The sequence below is a fragment of the Pieris rapae genome, chromosome 10, assembly GCF_905147795.1.
Source record: "Pieris rapae chromosome 10, ilPieRapa1.1, whole genome shotgun sequence".
Lineage (NCBI taxonomy): Eukaryota > Metazoa > Arthropoda > Insecta > Lepidoptera > Pieridae > Pieris > Pieris rapae.
In genome coordinates, this window is record NC_059518.1 from 8694939 (window position 1) to 8717637 (window position 22699).

Below are 22699 nucleotides of genomic sequence, written 5' to 3' on the forward strand. Positions count from 1 at the left end.
ACGTCTTGCATTTGCCATGACCATCAACAAATCACAAGGCCAATCCTTAAAAGTTTGTGGTTTAAATCTAGAACATTCATGTTTTTCCCATGGTCAATTATACGTGGCATGTTCACGGGTCGGAAGACCATCAGCGTTGTTTGTTTTTGCGCCTGATAATAAAACAAAAAATGAAAAAATGTGTATCACAAGGTACTTAAGTGAAGAGCAACCTATGTACTAAAATACAGAAATAATAATGAATGATTAATGTAGGTATTTAATTTTTTTGTATTTTTTCCAATAAAAAAACCCAAACTGCTTATTTATTGCCATTAAGGCGGAACAAAGTTCGCCGGGTCAACTAGTTACTGTCATAATTTATTTTAAAAAATGTATTTTCTATTATCCCATAATTTAAGCTTGTTATCGCGTAGGTTGTTTAAATCGCTGTCATCATAACATTGAATTGATTTTTTTATGTTTTAAGGTAGAGAATACATAAACTTAATATAAATAATTATATATTTAATTATATACATTTAAATAGTATATTATGAATTACATATATATGTCATCTCGTGGAATACACGATACATTTGGATGGGCACCTGTACTTTACTATAATATATATAGTCTCAATGTACCAGCCTCTTAGACCTGGCTTGTTTGAATTGGCCTGATGAATATTTATTTATTACAAAAATGCATACTTTATCCGTACAGACTTTGCCAATACGATAATGTCGAGAAACGTTTAATAAACATATAATAAAGTACATCTATATATATAAAAGAAAGTCGTGTTAGTTACACCACTTATAACTCAAGAACGAAAGAACAGATTTGAGTGAAAATTGGTATGGAGGTAGCTTAGAGCCAGGAGACGGACATAGGATACTTTTTATCCCGTTCGACAGCGTTCCCGTGGGACTTGACATGAAACGTCAGTCACTATAAAAAGTGGTATAACAAATAAGAATCAGACTTGGAATAATAAAACGCAAATGATAGCTATGTAATTGACGTATAATGACAGCTATGTAATGACGTATATATGACAATTTGATATTTGTAAGAAATCAATATTCAAAATATTTCTATTAAATAAATACGTTTAATTATTTTTACAATTTACAATTTAATTATAATGATAGTGCTATTGCCCATTCGTATAAACAGTGAAGAGAACTATAAAACTCGGTATGGTCGTATGTATACAGTTCATCCAAAGAATGATGAATGTTTCTATTTGTTGTTGTTGTCGAATGACGCATTTAATCGAGTAAAGGAAGTTTATGATACTTTAATGAAGGCAAACGATGATGAAAATGGTGGTTTATATTTCCTAGATGCCCTTGGTGGAACTGGCAAGACATTCCTCATGTCATTAGTTTTAGCAACTGTTCGGGCGAGATCCAACATAGCGGTTGCAGTTGCTTCTTCTGAAATAGCAGCCACATTGTTAGAAGGATGCCGTACGGCTCATTCAGAATTAAAATTACCGTTAAATCTTCAAACTATTGGAGAACCAACGTGTAATATTGCAAAACACTCAGCAATGGCCAAAGTTTTAGCGGCATCGAAAATCATCATCTGGGACGAATGCACAATGGCGCATAAACGTGCATTGGAAGCACTTAACCGAACATTAAAAGATTTACGCAATGAATCGAGATGTTTTGGAGGAGCAATGATTTTACTGTCTGGCGATTTCCGCCAAATACTGCCAGTAATTCCAAGATCTACGGCTGTCGACGAAATAAACGCTTGCCTCAAATCGTCAAATCTATGGCGCTATGTGACGAAACTGCAGCTGACAACAAACATGAGAGTTACATTGCTTACTGATAAAAAAGAAGAAAAAGAATAAAGATGTAGATGACCTGAACTACATAATGGTATGCGTTTGGTGGTTAGAAAATTGAAGAACAATGTAATTTACGCTACGATAATGATAGGAAAATTCAAAGGTGAGGAAGTTCTTATTCCGAGGATCCCGATGATCCCAACCGATATGCCGTTTGAATTTAAAAGACTTCAATTTCCGATACGTCTTGCATTTGCCATGACCATCAACAAATCACAAGGCCAATCCTTAAAAGTTTGTGGTTTAAATCTAGAACATTCATGTTTTTCCCATGGTCAATTATACGTGGCATGTTCACGGGTCGGAAGACCATCAGCGTTGTTTGTTTTTGCGCCTGATAATAAAACAAAAAATGAAAAAATGTGTATCACAAGGTACTTAAGTGAAGAGCAACCTATGTACTAAAATACAGAAATAATAATGAATGATTAATGTAGGTATTTAATTTTTTTGTATTTTTTCCAATAAAAAAACCCAAACTGCTTATTTATTGCCATTAAGGCGGAACAAAGTTCGCCGGGTCAACTAGTATAATATAATCTTAAACACATACACAATATCCCTACTGTGAATTCACTCTGCGATCATACAAATACAATGAGTGTCGGATGTCTCCGATGTCTCCGATGCTGTCGCATTCAGTAGGCGCAACGTCCTGGATAACGGGGATACATATCCCATAGGTACAAAGAAACCCAGTTCTTGGAGTACACCAAGGTTGCACACTATCAAGACTTTCAGTACGTTTAGGCCAACTGTAAGTGCCGTCTGGTTTCCAATTTATTGTACCCCACCATCTTAAAGACAAATAATATTGGGTACATTAAAGGATAGTAGGGGCAGACGCCATACAGTCTGTTATAGATTATTAATACAGTACAACAACCGGTCGTCTTGACTTCATGAGTTGTTCGACTGTCAGCAAAGTGTAGACATAAGATAATGTCATCTCTTAATTGTATTAAGAGCACATAAACATATTAATAATAGGAAGCCTTATAACGCTAGGAGGTGATTGAATATGTACCAAAAACCTTTTTAGTATTCTACAACATAAAGTTGTAAGCATAGTTTAAAGAATGTCATAATAGGTTTTTTTAATGAAATTTACATTGACGAATGTAACAAATAAATGAAATAAACGGTATTTGTTTAATTCGATAGTACTGCATTTCGCTGCTACGTATGCAGAATTTAGATATTATCCCGACCGAAAACTACAAACATTTCACCTCGCAAATTATAACCAAATTCCGCGCCGAGAACAAAAACATCATCTTGGAAAGATAAAAACCTTATTATTATTGAAAATATGATTAAAAATACTTTATAGATATTTTATAGATAAAAACATTACGTATAAAAGCAAGTTTTTTATTGTAATTTCTTGTTTGATTGCAGCAATAAAAGCAATCGGGGGCCTGCGATGATACGCAAAAAGTTCAGTGTATGACAACAATTGCCGTTAATGTCAAAATAATTGCATCTCACGAGTATACAACAAAGACTACTTACAGTGGGGTAACGGTATATAAACGTGCAATGAATCAATCATGGTCTGACCGACTCGTAAATCAATAGCACTTCCACATACTAAAAGCCGCCTATTTAGTAGATAAAACACGTATAAAACCTGGATACTCGAATTATCAGCTATTGAGAAATACGTCGGGGCTACAGCGATTTGTGATTTGTATCAAATACTACGTGTTCGAGACAATTGTTAATAGTATTAGTCACAAACATCTGTCTAAATAATACACTAAAATTTAAAAAAAAATTCGAGGTCCCCTGATGGGGCCTCCAACGTCTCTCTCTCTCTCTATTTTGAGCATTTTACTCCTAATAGTCCCCACCAATTTCTCTAAGCTCGTCAATCTACCGTGCAAGAGACCTCTCTTTCTTTTCCCAGGTTGCCCTTTCCACCTTGTTACCCTGTCTTTTCATCAGCCTATGAATGTTTTAACGAATAAATGATGCTTAATTATTATTAATTATTGTTATAAACGTTTATTTACTAACCAATTGTATAGCAGACACAAAGCAGGACGATTTGCTTAGCGAGTTGACTTAGAAAGAAAAATTCAGAATTCAAACTATTTTGACGTACGGAGGCTAGATCTAGCAAGTCTCGTTTTTTTACTGACCCGAACCAGCTAGATTAATTACTAAGACTGATAACATATTATGGTTATTAATCACATATAAGTATTTAAACATTAAAGGGACGTAAAAACAAATATTGACTTACCCTCGATTTAACGTCCGTCAAAATCACTCATTGAAACAAATATTTGTGGTATTGAATCGGATATTGACAAACAGCTTTATTTCCTTACGATTTCGCGGAACGAGTCAACTTCAAAAAGTGTATTTATCTGAGAATTAAATCCGGCTACACGTAAAATTTTATATAAGATATTTATCGATAGATTTTATATATTTTTGAAGCTATTACAAAAGTATTAACATTTTATAACAATAATATATAGGTATTTCAACAAAATATACACAGCATATTTTTTTATCATAAAACTGTACTTCGTGTAACAACGAGCAGGAGGCTCACCAGATGTTAAGTGATACCGCCGCCCTTGGACCTTCTCAATTCTAACGAGTGCGTAGCCAGCCTATTAAGAATTGGTAAGCAATATTCTTGAAGGACCCTAAGTCGAATTAGTTTAGAAATACTTCAACGCTTAATTCTTCAGTAGCCTCATATTGAAAAATAAACTTTTTGTATTGCAAATTGACGTGCGGGGGATAAAGACAGAATGTTTCAATCTATATTTAGGATTATATAATATATATATATAGGATATTATAATATCCATGAACAATATAGAATATCTTATGTTGCTTAGTCTTTATGCTAAACTAGTTGACCCGGCGAACTTTGTTCCGCCTTAATGGCAATAAATAAGCAGTTTGGGTTTTTTTATTGGAAAAAATACAAAAAAATTAAATACCTACATTAATCATTCATTATTATTTCTGTATTTTAGTACATAGGTTGCTCTTCACTTAAGTACCTTGTGATACACATTTTTTCATTTTTTGTTTTATTATCAGGCGCAAAAACAAACAACGCTGATGGTCTTCCGACCCGTGAACATGCCACGTATAATTGACCATGGGAAAAACATGAATGTTCTAGATTTAAACCACAAACTTTTAAGGATTGGCCTTGTGATTTGTTGATGGTCATGGCAAATGCAAGACGTATCGGAAATTGAAGTCTTTTAAATTCAAACGGCATATCGGTTGGGATCATCGGGATCCTCGGAATAAGAACTTCCTCACCTTTGAATTTTCCTATCATTATCGTAGCGTAAATTACATTGTTCTTCAATTTTCTAACCACCAAACGCATACCATTATGTAGTTCAGGTCATCTACATCTTTATTCTTTTTCTTCTTTTTTATCAGTAAGCAATGTAACTCTCATGTTTGTTGTCAGCTGCAGTTTCGTCACATAGCGCCATAGATTTGACGATTTGAGGCAAGCGTTTATTTCGTCGACAGCCGTAGATCTTGGAATTACTGGCAGTATTTGGCGGAAATCGCCAGACAGTAAAATCATTGCTCCTCCAAAACATCTCGATTCATTGCGTAAATCTTTTAATGTTCGGTTAAGTGCTTCCAATGCACGTTTATGCGCCATTGTGCATTCGTCCCAGATGATGATTTTCGATGCCGCTAAAACTTTGGCCATTGCTGAGTGTTTTGCAATATTACACGTTGGTTCTCCAATAGTTTGAAGATTTAACGGTAATTTTAATTCTGAATGAGCCGTACGGCATCCTTCTAACAATGTGGCTGCTATTTCAGAAGAAGCAACTGCAACCGCTATGTTGGATCTCGCCCGAACAGTTGCTAAAACTAATGACATGAGGAATGTCTTGCCAGTTCCACCAAGGGCATCTAGGAAATATAAACCACCATTTTCATCATCGTTTGCCTTCATTAAAGTATCATAAACTTCCTTTACTCGATTAAATGCGTCATTCGACAACAACAACAAATAGAAACATTCATCATTCTTTGGATGAACTGTATACATACGACCATACCGAGTTTTATAGTTCTCTTCACTGTTTATACGAATGGGCAATAGCACTATCATTATAATTAAATTGTAAATTGTAAAAATAATTAAACGTATTTATTTAATAGAAATATTTTGAATATTGATTTCTTACAAATATCAAATTGTCATATATACGTCATTACATAGCTGTCATTATACGTCAATTACATAGCTATCATTTGCGTTTTATTATTCCAAGTCTGATTCTTATTTGTTATACCACTTTTTATAGTGACTGACGTTTCATGTCAAGTCCCACGGGAACGCTGTCGAACGGGATAAAAAGTATCCTATGTCCGTCTCCTGGCTCTAAGCTACCTCCATACCAATTTTCACTCAAATCTGTTCTTTCGTTCTTGAGTTATAAGTGGTGTAACTAACACGACTTTCTTTTATATATATAGATTTGTTTGAACTGAGTCATTAAATTAAAATTAAAAATAATTACTGTCATTAACTCTGATTAGAAATAAGCCGACTACCTGTTTAGAATGACCAGTAAAAGTTTTATAGATATTACGCAAGGTATATAAATTGAATGATACATGTAAATGTCAATTATAAACAACATATCCGCAAATAATTCAATTAATCGGACGATGAAATAGTGTCATAAACAATACCAATTTACCTTTCATTTTTGAAGTTTCGCGTTTGATGCGTCTATCTTTTTCCTAGGTATATCATAATCCTAATAATCAAATCAATGTATGGTAAAGATAAGGCGTGGCAATGCAAATTGTCAATGTAAATTAAATTGTATTCTCCTATTCCAGGAATCCTACAGTAATTTATTTGGTTTGTTAGTATAAAATATTCAAGTCATGGTCTAGAATGAACACTGAATTAGGCATCGTATTCTTTTGTCTACCATCTTTCTATGCGTTCTCTTCTTTTTAAACTTATACTGCAATATCTCTTCTCAATATTTTGAAAGCAACGGCGCATTTTTGTAATCTTCCACAACTTTAGGCAGTTTTTGAACATTTATTACAATTATTATTATTTTTTTAAGTATTTCGGAACCAATTTAATTAAAGAGTCCTTTAAGACCATTTTAATTTTTAATGCGCTGTCAACGCACTTTCGAATCTTCTGTTATCGAGAGTCCATGGGCGACGTTACCCTTACTTTACACTTAAAAAGTAGATTATTTATGTCATAGTAGATTAACTTCGGTCATCTCGACCCTGGGAGCTAATACGCACTTGATGCACTAACACTATTGTTATGCAAATGAATCGATCAAGCGTAAACTTTATAGTGTGCAATGAAACATATTCAGTATAAATATTAATGAAAGAACGTAACGCAACGAAAAAACTATTCGCAACAGTTCATTTACACTGCTATTTCTCGAATCGCTCTATTAATATTATCCATACGTTTGCGTCTAGTCCGAAGAAATCACTAATCTAAAATTAGTTGGTTTTGTGTGTCAGGAGGCCGCCCGCCCTAGCAGGGTCATCTTTCTGCACACCGAGCGGCGACACTTACGATATAGCGGAACGCATATGAAAATAGTTTATGACAGCTGATTTAAGATGCCGGTACTGTATATTGCATTGGCAAACTGGTTCTCGAATACAATTTTAGATACGACAGAATATATGAGCTTCATTATGTACTACAAAAGAAAGGCATCAAGATAAACTTAGCTAACTATTTAGATTAATATAGCTAAATCCAATGAAAGTTAGATGTAAAAACCTTTTTCTCAATAAAAATGTCACTTAAATAAGAATAATACTTAAGATAACCATAACATTGTAGTCGTTCTTAAAGTAATCACAAGCCGCACATGCAATAAACTTAAACAAACGTAATACTAAGACAAAATCGGTAAAAATATTCACAGACAAGAAATACATACAACCTTTCTTGCGACAGACAGTTATAAAATAATACCAATACGGTAGGATATTAAAGATGATTTAAGGAATCATTTGCAGTTTTACAGTATCCAATAAAGCTGTCATCGCAGAGACGGTAATATCATAAAAGCACATCTGCCCATCTCGTGGTCACAAAAGGACAACTAATTCGCGTTCTTGAACGTTACTTATATTTCCTAATTAAATTCTGACCCAATTTTACCGAGGTTATATTTCAAACCATTGTTTAAAGTTTCACATTCAACAATGCGTTTTAAAATATATGTTAAAATTCTATTGCAAAAACGAGTCAACTCTGAAAGAGATAGTTGACTGTTATGTAGTTAATTTACATATGTTAATCTATTACAATCAATTATCCATTAGCTTAATTCGACGTTACATTTGTGTGTCGTAATTAGTGTCTATCTTAATCAGGGTACTTTCGGTCACTCTCCCAACTTCCGCTTCTTTTTAATTATCATTGACAGCATTGGTGAACCATACACTGAGCATGGACGGAAATTAAAATTGCATAATGCTATGATAAATCTCACTTACAAATGTCTAAACAATAGTTCTGTATTATAGATATACGTTTTTAATTGTATAATTTTCATAAACACGATATAATTAAGTAAGTGAATTGTTGTGTAAATAAAAGATTACTGATACTAGTTTCAGACCGGAGCTTCGAAAGTGAAATTCTTGTATACCAGACAATATTTTTAACCAAACTACATATAATAATTACGTTGTATTAAATTTACACAAAATGATTAAGAATTCAATACTTAATCCTTCCCTAGGAATCTATTAATAACCGTTAAAAATCCCGCCGATAGCAGGAACGTTTCAATAACAATTGAAAATCATATTCATATAGTCTTTCATCATATACTTTCATGACATTGTGTGTGGGTTATTGGTACTTATGATCTATCCCTTTTCTTCTTTGTTCCAGTTCAAATATTTATGGCTGCCTTGCAAACAATTTGTATGACTAAAAACTTGGTGATTAAAAAGAGAAACGAAGAGCCAGTTTCTTGCCAGTTCTTGTTGCCCGCTCTACGCCCTTGACTTCTAACTGGTAGTAAATGTAAATTTAGAACAAATTAAAAATCTTTTGTGTTGGCGTTCATAAGTGTTCTTTGTTATAAATAAAGTTATTTTAAATTTTCCTTTTCCGATTAGCAACTATTTGTATTCGGTGTAATTTGATTTTCAGTCAGTTAAAACAATATTTATTTATTTGATATGTTAGAAGTCTTGACGATAATTTTCTCATGACCACGTATGCAATCATTAGACACCAACAATGATCACATTAACGTTATTGTAATCGTCAAATCTTTCATATCACACATTATAAGCAGTGATGTCACAACTTTTTGCGCATGGTCATCATAATGCTTGCGCATGTAATGTGCGAAAGTTTATTCTGAAATGATTTCTCTTAAAATATCAACGTAATTTTGTAATAATCTTATGCTGAATCTCGTTCTAAACTCTGAGTATGTTAAAAATATAAATATAATAAACTTGACTTAAGTTCAGTTTCTATTTATAAATAACAAACGGTCAGAAGGCTAACCAAATGTTAAGATACGATACAAAATATTAAGGTGATACTTACGATTGTACCACCTTAATATTTTGTACCATATTCTTGCAATACATAAATTATTATTATTATTATTAAGTGATACCGTCCTCCATGGACACTCAATGATATATAGGACTCGCGGTGCCGGTGTTTTGAAAATTGGTGCACTATTTTCTTGAGGGTCCCTATATCGTATTGGTTCTGTGTAATATTTCGCTTATAAGCTCACCGTTATTGTACCATTGTTAACCTAAGCTAATTACTATACAATTAACATATTCATATCAGAAGAGTGTGAAAATAGAATCTTGTTGTTGATGGTGAAATATTATTTCTACTTAACTGTATAAAAGGTGTTTTATTATTTACATGTAGTATTACTAGCCTTTATTTATTTATTAACACTTCGTTACATCACAATATAAAAATTGAAGATAGTTAAATGAAAAGGAGAGCAACTGGCGGCCTTATCACTTTCGAGCGATCTCTTCCAGGCAACCACTGTGAGTGAAGAAAAAAAATGTATTACATAAGGTAGGCAAGAAGTGCAAAAAAGTAGTAAATCATTTCCTACTTGAATCTAAATTGATTTATTATGAAAATGCAGAAAACAAAGGATAATTAGAAGTTGTACGTTTTATATGACCTCGAAACCTGTAAATGGCTATGTAATGCAAACTCTGGCACGCCGCCAACACTCAAAATTTTGTGTTTAGTAGCATAAGTGATCAAAAATATTAAACTGTTCAATCAACGCATTCATGTTACACCTTCAACCTGTACGAATGTGAGAATATCTTCAAACGTCATTTCACACATCAGCTTTCAATCATCAATTTTCAACCACAGGTTAGAGAAATAGGTTCTATTCCGGAAAATCCTTGAGAAACAAGTTACAATCTACCAACAGAAATGTTTTTTTTATAGAACAGGGGGCAAACGGGCAGGAGGCTCACCAGATGTTAAGTGATACCGCCGCCCATGGACACTCAATGCCAGAGGGCTCGCGAGTGCGTTGCCGGCCTTTTAAGAATTGGTACGCTCTTTTCTTGAAGAACCCTGAGTCGAATTGGTTCGGAAATGTTTCATTTATTAATAAATGGAGCCGCAGATTTGAAGTATCGACCATGCCTAACAATTATAGATGGAACCCGGGTGTAATGGAAATATACAGTAACGTGGAACAAATTACATATATAATTCTGCAATATATGTTTCGCTCACGCACTTGTCAAGCGTGATTAAAGCGGAACGACCTGTCATTTTCTTTGCACTTGGTTGGAAACACTAATATCTACTGTGAAATGAAATCGTTTGTTTGCTTAGATATTGGTACAATTAGATAAGATAATTATAAAAACCCGCACAATGAGCCATATATAAGGCATGCAAATGTCATACTGATTTTTATAACGTCATTAAATAAGAACATTAATGAAATAAGTTCAGTTATTTAGAATTGGTGTCAAATTTATGGTCTAAATATTCGTCCACGCTATAATGGCATCTTGCCTTTAAAAAATTTAATCACCTTCCCCTTGAAATAATTACACGGCAGTGATCTACAACTTCTAGGGATGTCATTAAATAGTTTAATATATATCAAATATGACAATAACAACTGTCAAATGACCATAAAGACACGAATCCTATGAGTCTATGGTACTTGTATAATATAAAACCCGCACGTCAAAGTTATACAGAAATGTCAGAGAGCAACAATTTTACTGGTTTATAAACCAAAATTAATATTAAGTATAAATACTATTTCGATCAATTAATACAGTCGGCTCAGGGGAAAGTAATTTCTTACAAATAAACATATTCAAGTCGATGGAAATCGACAAGGCGGACGTGAGCATTAGCGAATAATATCACATTACGATGCCAATGAAATTGAACCAGTGCAAATGTCAAAGTTATTTAGGCAGCGCAGTTAACTGCGGTTAATATCTGGCAAGGACGCACACGATATACATCAAATGAACACAGCTCATGCAATGCATATTAACTATTACAGGTCTTTTTACATTACTGGTAAAATATTTATAATTTTTTTACAACATATACTTAGGAGTTTTCACAATTATTGAATAATTTCACCCCAAAACTAAAAAAATACTTTAATACAGTATTTTGTGGACCTATACTATTCTATTTGTATTCAAACATGTCTCAGATTATTATAGGCTTTTTTGTAAACTTAATTCCAATTTAACATTTAAATTGAAATTAAACGGTGGAAATTCACATTTCGACACGTTAAATTAATTAAACATGCCCCGGAAGAAATAAAATTATCGGTTATTTTGTAATCGAATATAAAATTTTAAATCCTGGCTCGTGTTCAAGGTAAAAGACAACGTGTTTATATTAAACGATAATGTCTAGGTTAAATTAAAACGGAGGCCAAATTCGGATAATAATTAACCGAGAGTTTCTCACATGGTAGATAAACGTTTTACGAAAGTGGCGTTTATAAGGTGAGAAATCAAGGTTGGACTGATTTGGAACAATCGTAATGTATTTTCAGTTTAACCACTAGTTTATAATAAATATGTACATAAAATCTTTTTTTTCTTACAATAAAGTTCACAAAAAAAGAGTGCGAGTTTACATAAATTACAATATAGCCTATACAATAATAATTATGGCTAATAAGTAATATTATGTTAACCTAATAGCCTAAACTAAGGTAATGTTCATAAACTTAGTGTTCTATAATATGTAATAGAAGTATGTAATATACTATGTTCACGTGCCTGGGATACATATATCATATACATAAAATATTAATGTAGATAATTGTATATCAGGAGTGAATTGTATGTGTATATATAAATTAAAAAGAGAAACCTAGTGACTTCGGCGTGTGAATCTCCCTGTCTCCGGTCGTAGATTCGATACCCGGCTGTGCGCCAATGATTTTTTTGTGCGCATTTAACAATCGCGAAAACGAAGAAAGAAAACATCGCGGGGAAGCCGGCTTGCCTTAGACCCAAGAAGTCGACGACAAGAAGCACATGAGTCTGATCACCAACTTACATATTTGATTGACAGATGCAGTTAGCTGCGGCCCAGACCATAAAATATTTAACGCCAAAGATTATTTTTTAAATATATATATGTATTGTAGATATAAAAGTACCCGATTTAAATTCGTCTATTAATTCATGCAGATACAAAACGGCATGGTCATAATACAATAATGACATAATTTTTGATATAAGTTACGATGTTGATGTTCGTCTGTGTCATATTGGGTAAAGTAGGATTTTGCGTGTATATTTTACACTCGTGCGTTTTCTAAATTGACGTCCTTAGGAAATACCATAGTTTAACTGTACCTAATAACACATAGTATTTGCATTGTATAAATCTATTGCAATAATCATAGCTTGCATTGTCAGGTGGAGGAAGATTATGTTCCGTTGGTAGGTTTTCAAGTATCAATTTAAAATATTTTTTTATTAAGCTCGGTCGGCTTTAATTAAGGCCATGACCCAAACTCATGTAACGTAAATACGGTAAATTAATACTCTTTATATATTCTATATAGATAAACACTTTCGGTATAAATTTATTCTTTTAAATTTTACAAACTGTGCTTTAAGTTTGTGTTTCAATGTGTATTCCGTTTTGGCTTGTGTGTGTAATGTAATTGTTTAGTTGTAGGAATACTGTAATAAAATAAATAAATAAATAAGTACATTATAGTATCGTAAAATTTTATAAAAAACAATTGAGGATTGGATTTTTTTTTTCTCAGCATAATTGTATGGGTATCGATAAGTATGTATTTTTATAAAAAATAAGAAAGTTTTTTATAGCAAAAGGCTATATATAAAAACTGACCTCTTCCGTCCAAAAACATTTTTGCAAAAGCTAGCTCATGTTACCTAAGGACAATCCACAAGGGCACATCACTACACTACCCCTAATCCACATTGCTACACAAAAACAACGAGCGACGCGAGCGTTCGTTTGAACGACGTATGTGGCACTGGCCGAACAACCCAACTAAACACTTGTTATCGTTAGGAAAACCGGGTTCAGTGTTTTATTTCGCCTACTTTTATTTTCTAAAGGGTGACTTTATCAATTAAAAAAAACATACAAAGTTTTGTTAATGTAATCGTAAACTACACTGTTTTAGCGAATATACTTAAACACAATTTTTGTTAACAGTCTACATTACTACTAATATATAAAAAAGAAGATGTCTATGCTTAAGAACAAACACAAAAACGGAGTTATTTAAAATCCTTTGCTTATTTACAATTCTTATTACCTCAGAGACTAATATTTATTTCAAATATAAATAATATATGTGAAGCCGGGACACACAGTAAAGTGTGACATAAACAATTGAATAATGAATTTGCACAAAAAGAAAACGCGTGCAAAAATAAAACGCTAGAAAATAGTAATTCTTTAAGTGTGTCATTATTTGCACACACTACGCACTTTTCACTCTTCAACTGAACAGTTCAATGAACTCAAAAGGAAAGTGTAGATAAGAATTACCGAGCATCGTTGTTTATTCTATACACATACTTTTTTTATATCTGTTAAACAATAAATGGTTACATTTGTCGACAAGACAATGTGCTATTTTCAGAAGAAATGACAAGAAAATAATACTTTGAATATAAAAGACTACTTAAAGTACTGAGAATTATTTGCTTTAATCAGCCAAAATCCGATGTCGAAACTCGAACACATTATGTAACTCACCAACTCAATACATTTTATAGTAAATGAAAACTATTTTTGTGACGTAATCGACAAATATGATCCACATTTTAAAATTCGAATCCAAAAGCCTATTCTTTATTTAAAATTTGTTCATAGTGTATTTAAGACTTTTTTATTATGGGAATTAATAAAACAGAGTTGAATGGTTAAGCTTGCGGATTTTAAACGCGAGGTTGTCTGTTCGAGGCTTATCTTAGCACCAATTGAAGTATTTTCTTTGTACGCGATTCTTCGGCTTTAATTTATCGCTATATATTGTCACCTAGGCGTGAGCAACTAAGAAATTAAATAGAAGCCTAAACCCTAAGTTTGAGGTCTTTATTATAGCTCATAGTATATATATAAAAATGTTATAAACAAGGAGCAAAGTAAATTTCCACCACAACTGTCTTATCTGCACGCCAGTATACAGGTAAAATTTCTTCGTCTATTAAAATGAAATATTTAGCGAATTTCGTATTCGAAAGTCAAAAATAATTTCCTATCAATAGAGAATCAGTGACCAGACGTCGAGGATTCATAAGGTTGGACATTAAAATGCAAATTGTTCCACATAATGCTCTATTTGAATATTAAATGAGTTTAGAATAATAAATAGCCGCCATTTATAATGATTCGTAGCGGTACTATTTAGAAGGTTGCAATTTTTAACAAGACGTAAGATACCTAGGTTATATAATATGGTGTTATATCAAAGCATATACCAGCATAATTTAGAAAGTTAAAGTATAAATAGTAGTAAAAAATATTATATTTATAAAATGTATAAAATATTGTCTATTATTATATAGCCTTTTTTATATCAGAGGTGGAAATGCATTTGCGCCCCTGCCCGCAAAAGTTGCAGGGGTATGTGGGACCCACACAAAAATCTCTGCTCTTCTGATAGACTGGGTGAGCAATATCCGCTAAAATCACCTCGAGAAGATCCTACAAAGCCGCGTTATAAAGACTCCAGGATCGCATTCTACCGAGACCATTATATAGCCTGGTAAAACAGCTGATTAATTAGTTTTTTAGTATATTTATTACCAACATGTGTAGTATTTCCTGTTTACAGTATTAATATTTATAGTAAATTTATATCGCTTGAAGAAAAGCAGTTAGAACCAATGTCTAATGCAAAAAAAAATCGAAATATTGTATGATTATAATAAGATAAGTTAACTTGTGACATAGTGTAGATATAGCGTTATGTATGATGTGGTGACCATAAAAAAAAAAGAATTCATATTTTATTAGCAACCATATTTCAACATGCCTCCGCTGATAGAGGACAAATTTTCATTTTAATTTTTTATCATTAATTAACTATTAAATACTTAAGCCGTCATGTGGAACATGGTGTAATAGTTGCGGCTCCTTGAAACCAAAAACAAACAAAATAAACAAAACTGTGTATAACAAAAAACTTGGCGATTAAGAGAGTGGTGGAGTCTTCTTCTTGTCGTCCGTTCTACGCCCTTGATTTGAGAACTGGCAGCAAATGTAAAATTAGAAGCATTTCATATGTATTTGTTTATTGATGTTCATAAGTACATTGTGTCACCTAAATGAATAAATGATAATCTACACGAAAAATGTAAACTACAACAAATCCAACTTGGAATGTTTATCATTACGTTATGCTCAATCTACGATTTGGAACGGCTTCTTCCGCTTTCCCTAACTCGGTAAGGCTTTTACATTTACAAAATTATACAATATAGGTTTGTTGATATACAGTAACCAATTAATTCATAAGTACTAATTCTCAACAATCATACCGGAAAACATTTGTTACGTGTACAGAATGTCCGAACATCAGCTTGTGCATATCCGCCTATACGTTGACAAACAGCGAAAATGCAATTATGAATTCAATTTCTAGAGGTATAAAGTTCAAAGTAATAAAATCGATTCTATAAGTGTCAAGTATTAACCACTGAATTCTTTGGAATACGAAATAAGTCGGAGTGTTCGTTGTAAGAAGTCTATCACTACGCGGTCTACTGCATCTAACACACATACATATGCATAAGATGGAAACTTAACTTTCTTTACACTTACAATACTAATTATGATCTGAAGATCCAATCTGGACACACGCACTCGTGCGTACACATAATGAAAAATTGCGACAATTTTTCATTATTATTGTCACGTACATTTCGCGTGTTAATCAATTTAATGACGCGCGCCACAATACTGTTACGTGGTAAGACTTATTGTTATCAAAGCACAAGTTGGTGAGGAGGACATCGCTGCCTTATCCTTCATACATATCTCTCATTGTTATTCAACACAGCCTTGTCCTTTTGTGGCATTGGCTTTTGACATCTTTATTTATTAACAATATCTATTGGTTAGTATTAATTGCTGCTCGTTTAACAAGAAAAGTACGCACTTGATTACAACATACACTATGGAAGCTATTTGAAAGTATGATTAAGAATAGATTTATTTTTTATTCCTATATTCAAGCCTTTTTCCCGCTACTTTACATCCTGATACATCTCTATCGCTTCATCCACTTTCATGTTTTTCATCATGATTGCTCGTTGATTACGGATACTTTGAACTTCTCCCTACTCTCTCAATTCCAAATCCACAGTTGCCATGTATATCCTACTAAGTAATAGCTTCTGATCACTCGTACCACATGGCCAAACCATCTAAGCATTTCCTTTCATATTCTTCTCACTGTGGCCTCTTAACACAAAGATTAAAGACTACTTTACAACCAATGAATATATATATATATATATATTATGTTATTAAAATAACAAGGAATTAAGATGATTACGTGTGTAGTGTACCGTGCGGACACGCCATGGCCTGACCGGTAACGTCTTCAACCGTTATTAAAAATAACGTTAAAACTGTACTCACAACAGTTGTACACGATAACTTTGTACTGAGATGAATACTGAGATTGATAGTAGATCATAAATCTTATTGACATCACTACATAATCGTTCGTAGATATGGTCCTTTGTTCGAAAGAAAGCAAATTATAGAAAGCATTTGACATAAGTTTTTTTTTATTATATGATTAAATTATATCAAAGATGATTTCAAAAGAAATGTCGTATAATCAACGATCATAATAAACGATAAGTAGGTATGTGAATGAATTCGAAATTACCATCGGAAAGACTAAACTAGAACAATGTACAAGTAATTTTCCGACTTTTTTGTTTGTAATGGGAAGCCGCGATCTACGTCCTGTTTTTACTGTAATACACATACATAATAGTCATTATAAATTTTTTTTTTTTTTTACACTATGATATCGACCTACACCCTCTGTCTTCTTTGCCGATAAGTAGGGATGCCTATAGGTTCAAATTTAATGACGTGGAATAAGTGATACCTTGATGATCTTATGTTCCCAAATAAACGTATTTTATATATAAATGTAATATCTCAATACATTATACAAATCAAGAGATATATTAAGAACTAGTCTAGATTTCCTAGCCAGTTTCCATCGAACCAGGTGTCTTTAAAATTCTTATGACCTTGTATTCATCAAGATTCGTGGGAAGTGAACTTTAAAACAAATATCTTGTAAAATAAAAGCGAGACAAATTAAAGATTTAACACAATTATAGTGTGAAATATGATATTAGCCTAAATTAAAAGGAAAGTGTAACTCCGAAGATATGGATACAAATTTCAGTTATATAAGGAAACTATAATATTAAAAAACAATCCTTATTTCTTCTGCAGAGGTGAATGACCTCTCCAATATGTCTCCTACACCAGATAGAATGATTTCAAAAAGTTAATTTAATAATGCAATAACTGTTAAAACTATTCAAAATTCTATCTACCAAATTCTATATACCGCGAATCTTAAACAATCAAGTTTCTGTGGAATCGTTAATTTTTACCTAATAGCTCTCTTAACGACCTCTTTAAGAGAATGTTCAACTCCATAAAACCGGAAACTATGGCAATAGGTTCATTAAACCACTTTAATTAGCTTGTTAAGAAACAGAATCAAAATAATACTAGTTTATTTTAGATACTTTAATGCGACTATAATAGCAAAAACCACATGTCCTTCATGTTTGAAACTATTGTAGACCTATGAACGACGAAGATACGATAGCGTTGCTAGTTCTCAATTCAAGAGCGTAGAACGAACAAGAAACTCGACGGCACCAATTATAGCTTAAAAGGATACCACCACGATTCCCAACAGTAACCAAGCCTTCAACACCAGATAAATCCATACGAGGAATAATAATAATTAAATATGTAAAGAATGCAGCCACTCAACAACGTAATTGTATGCCCGGTTTGTTCAGCTTAAATTGTGAAATACGTTATATTAATATTTACTAAATGTATCGAGCATCTGTGAGTTCATACGAGAAAAAAACGAGGGTACGTCGAAAATGTTATGGACTTTAATATAAGGCAGTCTCGTTTATGTCAGTGTAACCAGATTATAATAATAAAACTTTAATTGTCTTTTTGTTACATATTTTTTATTATGATACAAGCGTAATATTAATCTTATTATCTCCAAACCATTGTGATATTTAAAAGATCATATATAAATATACAAACGTAAAATCAATTGGTAAACTATCAGAAAATAGAACACTATTTTACAATTTACACACGTTCCCAAACGGATGTATACAAATGCTTAACAGAATTGGCCAAACTTGCTTCATAAATTCAGTATAATTCTCACAATACTTCAACAGTGTTCGAAATTAGAATTTTAAAATCTCACTGACACATACACAACAAATTTAGCGCACTCATTGCATATGTACATAAATGCTTTAACTACTTAAGGAGCGTTCAAGTATTACGTCACGCAAATTTTTGGAAGATTCTTGGAAACTCTCCCCCCCCCCCACGTAACGCACCGTAACGTTTTTCTGTACCCAATAGTACCGAAAAACGTTATGGCGCGTTACATGTTGTGGCTGGAAACTCTTCCGTGGTACAGATACAAAACCTTTTGAATTAAATTTATTTATAACATAATAAATAAACGATCCTAACAGTACCTTAGTAAATATGATAATGTCTATGTCTAAAAAAGATATGATATAATACATAACATTAAGTACCTAACACAATATCGCTCCTGTGAATATTCCTCTGGAAATATATATAGGACTTAATCACATTAAATAAATATAATTGAAACTTAAATACAATGAAAACATTTTAAATGAGTACAAAGTTAATTTTACATAGCAGTAACATAGAATTTAATTACGTTTAGAAAGTCCCATCTGTATGCACATGTTAAAATGGTGGAACACAGGGAAAGTTTAAAAAAGGACGAAGTACAACAGTTTCCGATACAAAAACTGAACTTCCTCGCAAGTTTGCTTCTCAGAACTAATGAAAGGTACGTAAATAGTCCAGCCATGCGCGAGGTAGAACGGAACCGCGCCTCGCCTCACGACGACGCGGCATGATTGATTGTGGTGACATTGAAAATACTTACTGTCATGATACAATGTACATACTTAGAGTAAATCTTCCGAAAGTATTATGAAAATATGCATACTTTAATCTCTCTTTGTTAATAAACTGTTAATATTCTCTCATTCTCTTGAAGTATAATTTTGCGTATAGCGTATTTATGGCAAGCAAAGGAGGCGAAAGTGTCATTCGAATTCGAAATTTAAAATATTTATAAGAACGGTAGCGGTGAATCCATTTTGTTTATTCTATACAAGCAGAACGAAGGGCGATTATAAAGTTTATAGCTGCTATAATTCAGACTATAAATCAGTTAATCGTCCGTATTTACGGTTAAAATGTGAAAAGGTAGCAATAACGGTACGTGGTCTATTCTTGGACAGTTTGTCATTGAAACAACGTCTATAAAAACGCATTTACATTTCTAAATAACATTGAACAGCAGGGTTACCACATAATTTTGAGATTACAATTTCGATTTCAAAATTGAGTTTTATTAAATGTAATAAAACTCAATTAGGGGCTTCAGGGCTTGTTCAGGCAGTAGAAAGAATTATCAAAATATGAACAGCTGGCCTACCAATAGTGAAATTTAAGTGTTACCAGGTAATTTCATAACTGGGAAATCGATATTGGCGATAGTAAACGTCTGATTATTGGACTGGAACATAGATTGTCAATTTAAGTCTTGGATGTTAGAGAGTAGCCCCGCATGTATTCCAAGTTGTAATATTCAAGTTATACGGGTTTTTCAGTTATCTTATTCTGTTACGAAATCAATACATATAACAATATTACCATATATGAACTGTTATGTGAACAGCTTTCTTCGTAATCATTTAGCAGTCAAGCGACGCGAAGCTGCGATAATTTTTATGTTTACTTTATGCAAATACAATAAACTGTGTTACATACATACTGATATTTTAATTTTACATTTGTATGGGTTCTATGACATGTCTCTGTGATTAAAAATATATGCTTATTTGTTTTGATGCTTTAATAATACTCTTAAAAAAAAGGCTATTATTAATAATACTCTAACAATAACTCACTCATTCACTAATGCACACACACTCACACACTCACGCGTATTGTAAACAGTGTGAAAGAAAAAAAAATTAAAAAAGCATGGAATTTACAATTAAGTTTGTTATGGAAAAGCTGGGTAGCCTGACACCGGTATATTTTACTTTTTTTAAGAGTTCCCGAGTCTATTTACACTATATTTAATTGCTTATAGAGAATTAACAAATATTAATTTTTATTCTTATATATTTCCTTTCCCCAAACAAAGCTTATTAGATTATCAGGTAATCTTACTATTAAATATGAAAAAAACTTAATTGTTTAATAATTTTATCAACCATTGGATACAGATTCAATAGGTCAACATTATTTAAAGAAATAAAAATATTATTTCTATATAATTCACCCGATGTTCTTATCCGTAGTTAAATTTAAAAATCTGTCTCTAGTATAAATCCGATCACCTCTTGGCTAAAAGCCACTACAAGCAAATTTGGCAAAGTATCTTTGAGTTTGTTATCGATTATAGCAGGTATAATATTATTTATAAGCGTATATAATATTGTATATGTAATCCATTTTATTTACAAAATTGACTATAGATACTAGATATGTAGGAACATATCAACAACAACAATCATACACATAGAAACGAAAATTTGCAAATAAATTATTAAAATAGTTTTCATACTCTTAAAAAAATAACTTCGTCCCTAGGTTTTTTTGATGTCGTTTAAAAACTCTACCATATTAATTTATTTGTCAACCGGTAGATGGCAGTACTTTCTCCGAATACAAAGAAAAAAGGGTCGTTATTCTGCGCAAAAATACTGTTATCTGAAAGTTAATCACATAATAATACACCTCTAATGGGTTTTTGGCACTTGAAAACTGGCCAGAAACGATAAAATGCGCATCTGGCTGCTCTGAGTGTTCAAATTGATATATTACTACGTCTTAATGCTTTATGCCAAAAATGAGTGAATCATAAATGTATAGCGGTTTGTTTACAAAGGTAAGCTTTCTATTGTTCGTAAGGTAAAACTTCAATTTTGTATTGAAAAATTTATATGAGAAATAAAGTTATTCTAACCTTAAAATCAGTTCCAACTTCCAACAAATCTCTTTGGTGTTAGCATAAAGGCGGCACTACCACACATTTCACTTCACGATTTTTCAAATATTTCATCGTCTTATAGTGATTGAGGGTAAAGAATAACTTTATAATCAAATCAAGATTGTATTAATTTAGAATATGAACAGGGGGCAAGCAAGCAGAAGGCTTAAGAAGGAAAGAGAAGCTAAAGAAGGCCTTTTAAGAATTGGTATGCTCTTTTCGTGATGGGACTTAAGTCGAATTGGTTTGAAAATACTTCAGTGGGCAGATGTCCAATAGGGCCTATAATAATAATAATAATAAAAATAAAAATAGGGCCTAAGCCTCATAAAAGGCAATACTTGCTCTATCACAAGTGTTGATTACTGTGATACTAAGTAAAAGTTCTCCGTCGGCCATTGTTTCAAAGTATGAAATGACGCTTTCTAGACATAATTTTTTTAAATATATTAATATTGCAATTTCTCGCAATGTTTTCCTACTGCATATTATTAAGTATATTTGTATAGGAACCATAAAATTGTTACGAGGTTTACATCAAGTAAACGATGTGTTAGGCAATTGAATGCTTTTGCAATTGAATAGAGTACTTGAAGTGACTCCTAACATTACCTCAGCGAAGCATCAAATATTATTTCGTAAATTCAAATACATGTGAATAATATTTTTTTTTAATTTAGTTATTACATATGTACCTGGGAAATCCCACCTCTCTCATGCTTGGAGATACCGCTTACTAAATAACTTCTTTAACAAGACTGTTAATTTTTACTATTTTTTTTTACGGTTATTATTATTACATTATGTTTTTGCGTCTGAGGCGCAAACTACGACGTTGTGGTCTCTGGAAGAATGACCAGCGCTGCAGAACACGTCTGATCCACAGCATAATGCTGAATCTTGACCCAACATACTTAAATGTGCCCAATCC

At 32.5% G+C, this 22699-nt stretch overlaps 1 protein-coding gene across 5 annotated transcripts in view; it reads right to left on the reverse strand.

The window, feature by feature from the left end:
- LOC110993998 (tropomyosin-1, isoforms 33/34) overlaps positions 1–22699 on the reverse strand; it is a 73788-nt gene that overhangs the window by 10810 nt on the left and 40279 nt on the right. The window contains exon 1 of one of the 5 annotated variants that reach the window (XM_045629726.1): positions 13275–13411. The exons of the other annotated variants lie outside the window; for them this stretch is intronic. Within the exon in view, the coding sequence (XP_045485682.1) occupies positions 13275–13293 (19 nt within the window). The 5' untranslated portion in view covers positions 13294–13411. Of the gene's footprint in view, positions 1–13274; positions 13412–22699 lie in introns of those variants that run through there. 5 annotated transcript variants of the gene reach the window in all.